General features: G+C 55.2%; 1 protein-coding gene across 1 annotated transcript; it reads left to right on the forward strand.

Annotated features, from left to right (window-relative positions):
• Positions 1 to 561: 561 nt before the first annotated feature.
• On the forward strand, positions 562 to 8,042 carry LOC119092459 (follicle-stimulating hormone receptor-like; the record flags this gene model as incomplete). Its single annotated transcript, XM_037215421.1, is given in 9 exon segments — positions 562 to 705; positions 3,253 to 3,617; positions 4,218 to 4,379; positions 4,853 to 5,047; positions 5,493 to 6,691; positions 6,693 to 6,767; positions 6,825 to 7,148; positions 7,566 to 7,632; positions 8,011 to 8,042. Coding segments are annotated over 9 exon segments (2,563 nt in total), but the record flags the coding sequence as incomplete, so codon positions are not given.
• Between the last annotated feature and the right edge of the window lie 2,461 nt (positions 8,043 to 10,503).

A 10,503-nucleotide genomic window follows, 5' to 3' on the forward strand; every position in this document is an offset into this window, starting at 1 on the left:
GATGCTGCAGCACTGGGCCCCGCAGGATAAGTCATGAAAGGGGGAATTTCTATCACGTGGATGAGATCTGTTGGTATTGGTTCTCATAGGATTCCGCCTCCAATAAGTCGGGTTTTGATATAATCTACACAACACCCAACAATTTTCGTGTCTGGTGTCCTTCCGCTCATCCCACGCCGCCACATGGGGTTAATGGTCTGTAAAACATTTAGTTGAGAAGGGTTAGCTAATTTGCATGCGTGTTCACATCACATGTGTTGCCTTACATTGCATTACATGTATGTACAACATGTATCGCACATTTTCGCGTGCAAGGTGCACGCGCCGGTATTTCTGCGCAACAGGCGTTTGCTTGGACCTCAGCAGAAATTTCGAATGCCTTACAACCCTCAACCGAATAATGTCTCGACATCAAGACGTAATCCAGATCACGGACGTTGCGAGATTAAGACACTTGTTTACCGCGTACATTCCTGACTCCCAGCGACCACACCGCTAGAGCAGCAACGGCATGTGCTGTACACCCAAACACGCTGAGAGCTGACCTCCTCGCCGTTGCAGAGACGTCTCATACAACGCCATCGAGTCGGTGTCGGGTCAGCTGTTCAGGTCGCAGTACCATATGCACGACCTGGTGCTGCGTCACAACCGGGTCCAGGAGCTGCCCGGAGACACGTTCATCGGCCTCACGCGTCTGCTGATCCTGTGAGTACCCCGTCTGCTGATCCTGTGAGTACCCCGTCTGCTGATCCTGGGAGTACGCCGTCTGGCGATTCTGCGAGTACCCCGTTTGGTGATCCTGTAAGTACCCCATCTACTGATCCTGCAAGTAAGACGGCAATTTTAGCCTTATTCCTCAGAGAAAAACCAGAAGAATGGAGATATAGTTGGGATGATATTGCGGTAACATGCCTTTATCGGAACAATAACAGAAGACTTCTGCTATTGTTATTACATTATTGAAACAATAGCTGAATACTTCTGATATCGTCTCGATAAAGGCATATCAACCCAACTATATCTCCATTCTCCTGGTTTTTCTCCGAGGAATAAGGCTAATACTAATGTCTTATCTCTGTGAATAGTGCCCCCCGCTAATGCACTGAACAACTTACGTAATTTTGATCCTGCAAGTACTCCGTCTGGTGATCCTGCAAGTACTCCGTCAACTGATCCCGTGAGTACTCCGTCTGGTGATCCTGTGAGTACCCCGTCTGGTCGGGTATTTGAATATTTGGGGAGGTATATTCAAATATTCTATTAGAATGCCAAGCGTTGCTGAACACGTACCTTCAGAAGCTAAGTTCTGAAAACAGAAAATTGCAGAGCTTTGGCGCATGTCACACGCTGCGGACGTTTATTCGTATAACCCAGTTTCTCGAGGAAAAAAAAAACATGCGCAGCGAGCGAGAATCAAACCTAAACATGGCGATTCCAACCCGCCGCGGTGCGCCTCGGCCAGCTGGCACTGGGGCCGTCCCCAGTGCCGGTCTCAGTTGACCTCCGCGCCCCGTGATCCGCGCTGGCCGCGTGGAACGACCGACAAACGACCGGCCGGCATTCAGTCTGATTAGATCTGACGGGCGGTGATCGATGCAGGGGTTTTATTCACGTACAGGCATACCCAAATCAGGTATCAAGGGCCTTGATGATGCTTGTAGTGATAGGCAAGTCGCAGCGCTGTCATTAAAACGCATAGAAACGAACGTAGAAATGAACGAACGAATTGAAAACGAATGACAGCGAAAAATCGTATGACACGCCAACGCGAGCGTGTTTCTCGTAGAGGCAAGCGCCAGCAGGGCCATGGGTACACCAAAACAGCCGCGGCGGATGCTCACGATCTCTGCGGAGCCCCTGCCGTCACCCAGCTGTGCCTCGCAACGCATTCCTGGTTCGGCGCTGCAGGGAGCCGCTCTTGAGTGATGTGCGAGACCGTGCTGAAGGTCCTCGGTCAGAGAGCCGATGCATCATCGGAACGGATGGCCCGCCGGCTGATTTAAGCCGTCAGCCATGCTCGCCCTCCGTGTCGCCGGCCCTCCGCGCAGGCCGCGGCGGGGGATGATCACGCGCGGCATTGTCCGCTCTCGCCGAGGGCGCGCACCCCCGCTGGCCACTGGTCAGACGTGGGAGGCCTCAGTTCTGTGGCGTCATTGTTAGTAACCTCCACCTGATCTCAGCCGAGCAGAGGGGTTAATGAAATGCTGTTGGCGCCAAACACAGCTGTTAATGCTTGCTATCACATTCTTCTACTGTATTCTACTGCACAAAGCAGCACCCATGTACTTGTAAACATTTCAGATACCATCTTTCGTTTGACGTTTAAGTTGACTTCATGACTAATTTATGCCAGATTTATCCATGATGTAGTTCTATTTTTCTCTCTGTCATGCCTTTCTACTGGTGACCCTGGTGGACAGAGGGTCCATTACCTCTTGCTGGTACTGTTTAGCGTGAATTTATTGCATGTGGCTGTCAGCTTTACGATGTGCAACATTTCCACTCCATGGCTCGAACTGCTGATAAATCACGTAAGCTGTAGCATCATCCATCTGGCTGGGTCTCTGCGGGTGTCATTGACCTCACGGCGGGTGCGGGTCTGGCCGGCAGCCAAACGTTTACGACCCGATGCCCAAACACAGCTGTTAAAGCCGTGGCCACACGCCGCACTAGCAATGCGATGATTCATGCAGCGCGGTCGTCAGCTCCCATCAGGAGTCAGGGCGGAGCTCACAGTACGGCAAGCCTTCATTAGTGCGATGCGCCCCGTCATTACCAGCCGGTCATCTCGTTGTTGGCCGCGTGTATGCGGGGTACACATCACGTCATCTGTTCATTGGGGTCTCAGAGTGCTAGATAAAGCTGAACAGCCCCTTCTGATTAGCAAGTCAAGGGAGGGGCAATGGAAAGGATGTGCAGCACTAGTTTCGGCTGCATTCTCTTTGTTCTTCTAGACGTATTGAGATCTTCAAAATGGAAACCTGGACTAAATTTCGAGCATTAAGCTCGCAAAGGAAAGCAGCCTAAGTGAACACCAGAAGACACCTTGAAAGCGACCATTCAAGACGGCAAACGCGGGATATTGATCATCTCATGCTACCATTACGGCTATGAGCACTGCTTCATTCCACCCTGGTCGCCACCAAACTTCCAGCCGATTGTAAAGACAATCCGAACGTTCCGGCCACCAGCCGCCCCCCCCCCCTTCCACCACCACTTCCAGACCGCTGACTCCTCCCGCGCGCTCGGCAGGGACCTGCGGCACAATGAGGTGGCCTCGATCGCTGAGGACGCGTTCGTGCCACTGGTGCGCCTGCAGCGGCTCAACCTCAACAGCAACCGCTTCCCACGCCTGCCGCACCGCGGCTTGGAGCACCTGCTCCACCTGCACTGTAGCAACATCGCCGAGCTGCGCGAGTTCCCGGAGCCGAAGCAGCTGCCGCAGCTGCACAGCGTCGAGGTGTCGTACGCTTACCATTGCTGCCAGTTCCGCGGCCTCAAGGCGCCGCGTAACGAGACGCTGAGCCAGGTCCAGGAGCGCGTCATCTTCCCCAGCGGCGACCAGCTGGACTTCAGCGCCTGGAGCGAGAACTTCACCGACACCTGGCCCGAGTTCCGTGAGTTCCGAGCTCCATGAGCGAGTTCCGTGAGTTCCGAGCCCCGTGAGCGAGTTCCGTGAGTTCCGAGCTCCGTGAGTGGGTTCCGTGAGTGATGCGGCGCGCGTGTGACGCGAGCTAATAGAGAGGAGGCGCGGGACTGGGTCAATGGGCCCCTCCGACCTTGTGCGTCGCTCGCGCTCATCGATCACGAGGGCTTTCACCGTGTGCGACGGCGAAGGCGGCCGGGACAGCCCCGGCTCGGCTCGCGGGCTGTGTTTTGAAACGACAGGTGGCGGCTATCGCGGGTGCCGTGCGTCTCCAGTCCGATGTAGGCGGTTTGCTGTCCGCTGGCCGTGCGACCGATGCTCTGCAACCCAGATGTCCGTGAAGCTACTATGCCGACGCGGCTACGCCGTCGTCAAATTAACTGCAAGAAATTTGAACGAGTTATTGAGAACACGATTGACCTTAGTAATATCGCTAAGTGGCAAAAATAGGAATTTAAGGATAAAGCAAGTCTCGCATTCAAGGATTTCATTGAATTCAAGGAATTCAATAATGAAATGATCCCGGGCGCCACCACCGAGATCGTTAATACGCCACTCTTTACCGTTGCAGCTAACCTGTCCGACACGCTTGGAGAGCTTGGCAAGACCCTGCTGCGGGACTTCGAAATGTCGCCGCCGGCTGACGAGAGCGACAGCGGTCACGCCGACTCGGACGAGCCGCTGCTGTTCGTCTCGGGCGGGGGCGGTGACCTCAAATGTTCACCGGCGCCATGTGAGCAGCACGCGCAACAAAGACGCAGCCATGGCTCAGGCCTCGTTCATCTCCGGCAATTTACGGACTGGCCAGCACACGTAGCGCTCGATAATTTATGTCTGTCTGATGATTTTATTATAGCGGAACAAATAGCACGATTTAGTGCTGGAAGTGAATTGTTGCGTGGAAGCTTCAGCCGGCTCGGGGGATTTCAGGATTGATGAGGTGCATTTTAATGTGGAGAATAATAGTGCAGCCTATCAATTTGACAGAGTTTCTCCCCGACTTTGTAAAGCATTGTTCGTCACTGCAAGGCGTCAGCAAATAAGAAAGCCGTGCCTTGTGTTTTTCTATGTCATCTTCTATGAAGCATGGTCTGATATATTTAAAAAAGAATGCTTTCCCATTTTCTAATCTGGCGCCGGATGCCTGTCCAAGTACCCAATCAGTGCTCACCTGTGCGCCGCCTGACTCCGCCGTCTGGCCGACAGCTCCCTTCATGCCGTGCGAGGACCTGTTCGACTGGTGGACTCTACGCTGCGGGGTCTGGGTGGTCTTCCTGCTGGCACTCCTCGGCAACGGCACCGTCGTATTCGTGCTCATCTTTGCCCGCAGCAAGATGGACGTGCCGCGCTTCCTGGTCTGCAACCTGGCCGCCGCCGACTTCTTCATGGGCGTGTACTTGGGTGAGGCGGCGACCACAGATATGACCGCCCCTGCTCGCTGAGCGTGATGTGTTGGTCTCACTGTAACTTGAAGGGAACTGTGCGTGGTGATAACCTGCACTGCGCTTTGTATTTTGATTTTGTACGTGCTTCAGTCGAAAGAAGTGTTTATATGGTGATGACGTTGGTTTTGATCGGAGATTTGGCCAGCGGTGGTGGTTTTATGGTGACAATCACGAATAACGATCGCATCAAATCTGCGCTTACTTTTAACTGGTGGCCATGAGCAATCATGTAATCGACGGTCCGGGAATAATACTTATATCGTTCAAGCTATCATGAATAAATATGTGGCGACACTTTACTTGGTGTTGAGGCGCAAGTGCGCCCAGAATGTGTGAGTCGCACCTGTCGAGCCGGCGCCGTGCCATGCCCTGACGCTCCCGCGCCGTCTGCCGTGCCGCAGGGTTCCTGGCCGTGGTGGACGCCTCGACGCTGGGTAAATTCCGCAAGTACGCCATCGCCTGGCAGATGTCGGCCGGCTGTCAGATGGCCGGCTTTCTCGGCGTGCTCAGCTCCGAGCTGTCCGTCTACACGCTGGCCGTCATCACCATGGAGCGCAACTACGCCATCACGCACGCCATGCACCTCAACAAGCGGCTCTCCATCAAGCATGCCAGCTACATCATGGCATGCGGCTGGACGTTCGCGCTGGTGATGGCGCTGCTGCCGCTGGTGGGTGTCTCCGACTACCGCCGCTTCGCCGTCTGCCTGCCCTTCCAGACGGCCGGCGCCGGCACCGGCTACGTCGTCTTCCTCATGTTCGTCAACGGGCTGGCCTTCACCATCCTGATGGGCTGCTACTGGAAGATGTACTGTGCGATCCGCGGCAGCCAGGCCTGGAACTCCAACGACTCGCGCATTGCTAAGAGGATGGCTCTGCTGGTGTTCACCGACTTCCTGTGCTGGGCGCCGATCGCCTTCTTCGCCGTCACGGCCGCGTTCGGCGTGCGCCTCATCGGCTTGTCGGGTGCCAAGGTCTTCACCGTCTTCATCCTGCCGTTCAACTCGTGCTGCAACCCGTTCCTCTACGCCATCATGACGAAGCAATTCAAGAAGGACTGCGTCATGATCTGCAAGGCGATCGAGGAGTCGCGCGTCACGCGCGGCATCGGCCGCTGCCGGCACAGCAGCAACTTCAGCAACCGACACACGCCGGCCAACACCAACAGCCTGGCCGACCGCGCCTCCAAGGAGAGCAAGGAGAGCGCCCAGTGCAGCTGCAGCCAGCGCCTGCTCTGCGACACAGCCAAGGCGCCGCCGCCCAGCCGCTGGGCCACATTCCGCGCGCTCTGGTGTCCCACTCCGGCCAAGGAGCAAATGGACTCGAGCAACGACTACGCCTACCAGATAGCCGAGATCCAGAAGAACCAGGAAAAGAACAAGCGGAACGCCAGCCTGTCGAGCGATAACTTCAGCTCGTCCCGCTCCGACTCCCTGCGCCAGCAGAACGGCGCGCACAGCCACCCGCCCAGCCGCCGGCGCAATTCGTGGACGGTGACGCGCAAGCCGTCGCAGGACTCCAACCTGAGCAGCTCGCGCAACGACTCGTCGGCCACGGCCGGCTCCAATACGACGCAGTCGTGGCGGCTGAGCCGCTCCAGCTGTGTCGAGCGACATGAGCAGTTCGGCGCTGCTGCGCGGCCAGGGCAGCCTGCACAAGCCGGCGCTGGCCGAGGCGGTCGAGCGCGCCGGCAGCCTGCGCGGCCGCCCGCTCCGGCCGGCCGTCGTGCGCCAGAACTCCGGCATCGTGCTGGCGCACCCGCTCCCGCACCCGCTGCTCAAGCAGGCGTCCAGCGGCATCCTGAAGCCGAAGCCGAAGCTGACGCGGCAGATCGCCTTCTCGGACGAAGCAGCGCAGGCGGCGGCGGCGGCCGGCGCCGGCACGCTCACGCCCGGGCGCCACCACGAGAGCGGGTGCCCGCTACACTGCGCCGACCCGCCGCCGCCGCAGCGCCACACGCGCTTCCACAACGTCTACAGCAAGCTCACCGAGTCTAGTCAGGAGGAGTCGTCGGGCGTGGATGATGGCATGGCGCAGGACGACAGCGAGGGCGGCGCGGTAGGCGGCGCCGTGGGCGGGATGCTCGGCGGCGGCGGCGGCGGAGCCAGCAGCGTACCAGTCCAGGTGAAGGTGGAGGGTCGCAAGGTCGGCCTCACTGTTGCCTTCGTGCCGCGCAAACTCAGTACAATCTCCTCGCAGAGTTACAGTCTGCAGCAGGATAGCCACAGCAACCTGAGCCAAGTGTGCGCGGAGCCGGGGCCGGTGAACTCGCTGGCCGCGCCGTCTGCCGGCGCCATCGAGAAGGCCCACAGCGCCGGTGACGTGCGCACGCCGCCGGCGCGACCGCGCGGCTTCTCCTCCGACTCGTGCATCCTCCGACGAGCGGAGGTGGCGATGACGGCGGTAGAGCCCGCGCTCGCCGCCGCCGCCGCTGCCGCCGCCGCCGCGCCCGGCCCGGCCGCCCGCGCACTCGAGGGCTGCCTCACCGGCGATGAGGGCTTCGACGACATTGACGACTTCGACGAGGAGGAGGGGCGCGTCGGCGAGCGCCCGTCGGGAGCAGTCGGTGCCGCTGTTGCGGGAGGCGCGGCCCTCCACGCCAGCCACGCCCCGCAGCAGCCCCAGCCCGACGGTGGACGCCTGAGGGGCGCGTGGTCGCTCGCCCGTCGCTGGACCGCCGCCGGCGTGAGCGGGGCTGGCGGCCGGCCAGACCGCACTGGCGGCCCGCCGCACCGGCGCTGCTTCTCGGAGAAGGGCATTGGACGGGCCGGCGGCCGGTGCCCGCGCGAGTGGCGCTCGTTCTCTTCGAACGGCAGGCGCGAGGCCAGAGGCGACACGCCGCTGGCCGCTGAGCTCAGGGCGACCCCGCCGCTCGGGCGTGGCCGACCTCGTCGCGTGTCCCGCCGGCTGTTCGCGTCAGGACTTCAGCGACTCCGGCTGGCTCGGGTCTGACGGAGGGACGCGGACGGAGTACCTCTGTGTTGGTAGCGATAGGTGCGGCGGTTGGGGTCCGTGTGAGGCGGAATGAGGTGTCGAGCAGACCGGGCGTCCGGACGAGTGAATGGGTTTGTGTATGTGGTATTGTGATAATTTATTTCCAGTTTTATTTAAACGATCAGTGTTGCAGGTGGTGAGCGGACACAATGTCGTTGAGTGCTGTCCACACTTTTGTATGTGAAGCTTATTGAAATGATGTGATGCATTTGAATCGGTCATCCAGAATGTGAACAAGTACTCTTGCAGGCAAGATATATTAGTGTTGAACAGATTTTACGTCAAATAAAATAACAAACAAATCAAGGAGTGCGTGGTTTTGTGTCCTTCAACACTTAACGATGAAGTGGCACACTGGGGCAAACGACCTGTAAAAGAAATACTCCATATTTCAAGGTATTGAGCGGAGCATCAAATATGATGGAAAATGCATACTTATAACTAATGGTTTGCTACGTGTCTTTGTGCTTTGCGTTCTTTGACAATCCTTCAGATAACAAATTTTACTATTTAGTAAGTACGCCCCTCAATGCGTCATTGTTTGATCACGCGATGGAACGTGTTTATGACGTCAGAGTCGCTGCCAGACTGGCTGCATAAAAACTGCCACTAATGCAGACGGGCTGACTCACTTAAAGCACTTCTACTTGACGCAAGGCGGCTTATCAATTTAGGCGTGCGTGATAAACGCGAAGAACGTTATGTCCGCGTGCAATGTTCCTTTCTCGTGATGTTCTCGTGCATTTGTCCTGCATTTTATATTTCTCATTTACATTTGCATTCTTGGTTGCGGTATTTTCTTAAGTTATTCGATTCCCGGTCTCAAGTCCATCATAGCTGGCACGAGTGCCTAGATGCCCGTGTTATATATCACAAACGTGGTTCGTAATCGAGACCTGCGTTTAACGCGTTAAGTTAATTGAAAGCCAACTGCTGCTCGTTGATGCAGGGATGTGTGCAGACGTGCTCCAGACACAGTTAGATCAACGACCATAATTATCTTGACCTTGAACATAGTATGATCATCGAGAAGATGGAATTCGTCTAACATCTCTATGACGTCATGCACATGGCAATGACTTTAATGTAGGCAGTACGAAATAGTCTGTATAAGTTATCCTTCCTTAAAAATGAGGAAAACATACTTGAAGGCCTCTAAAATGTAAAATTTTGAACTGCAGAGGATAATCTCGAAAATGGCTATCTCAGTTTCAAACTCCATACAAATGTGGAACCGTCCCTTTAACGTAACAAGAAGAACTTGTGCACATATGCCTACAAGATTTGTATGAAGCCAACATTTATGGGGATGTTTAATTTTGACTTGCACTTCACTCACGAAACTTCATTTTGCATTGTTGTTCACTATAGCTCTGGAGAAAATAGAGGCAACCACGGCATCTTGAGTAATAAGTGTACAGTGATGCAGTAGTGATATAACATAATTACTACCAGCAAAATTGATTCTTACCATGGTTGATGTTTGTGCGTGCTTTACTACCACTGCATTTTTCTGATTCGTCGATTTGTGTCACGAGCCAGTGGCGAATCAGCTCAAGCAACGGCCATCCTAGATTGTATCAAAATGACGTCACACGACCAGATGCTAGGAGCCGTCCCCCTACCCGAAGTGGGCCCACGCTTTGGAGTCGCTTTCATATTCAATGTCATGCATGGCGATTCGGCACTGAATCTTGCCGGCGACTTGCTGTGCCAGAGCACGTACCTCAGGCTCATGAAAGGTCAATTCAATTTCCGGGTCATCTAGGTCACGCCAACTGAGCTCCCTTCTTAGCGCTTCTCAGTGAAGGCATCACACGACCGAGGCGTCGTATGAACGGCAAGCTGACGATATATCGTGTTGTCATCGAGGCTCAGATCACCCTTCACCCTTCGACCCAGCATGACTTTGTCGGCACACGTGCCCAGTCGCATATGGCTTGTGGATGCCTGATATGATTTATATGTGCTACACGTACGTTCATCTGGGTGTTATGTAGAAGTGCCAACATTACGAAGTGTATCCAATCGTTAAAGAAAAGAGGCAAATTCATGATTTAATGTAGCGTGGGTTAAGCCTGACCCGAGCCAAAACAGATCGGCAAATATACATTCTTATATACATAAAGGATAATAACATTATTTTAGAGCAGAATGCAAACACATGTAAATTGTCAATGAGATTATGTATAGTAAAAGTGCCCATCCACGTTTAGTATGAAGGATACATCATCAGACCTTATTCATGGGATTCTGATGGCATGCCACATCGATCAACAGATATACGAAAAGGGAAAATGTGCATTGGCAGACGTTCGTCGCTCCCTCGACGATGGCATGATCTTGCGTATGCCATCAGATGAAATGAGAAATGGCACCCGAACACATTTCGTAAGTGTCCTTCGTAAAGGTTTGCCTT

The sequence above is a fragment of the Pollicipes pollicipes genome, unplaced genomic scaffold (genome assembly GCF_011947565.3).
Source record: "Pollicipes pollicipes isolate AB1234 unplaced genomic scaffold, Ppol_2.1 Scaffold_3447;HRSCAF=4054_pilon_pilon_pilon, whole genome shotgun sequence".
Classification (NCBI taxonomy): Eukaryota; Metazoa; Arthropoda; class Thecostraca; order Pollicipedomorpha; family Pollicipedidae; genus Pollicipes; species Pollicipes pollicipes.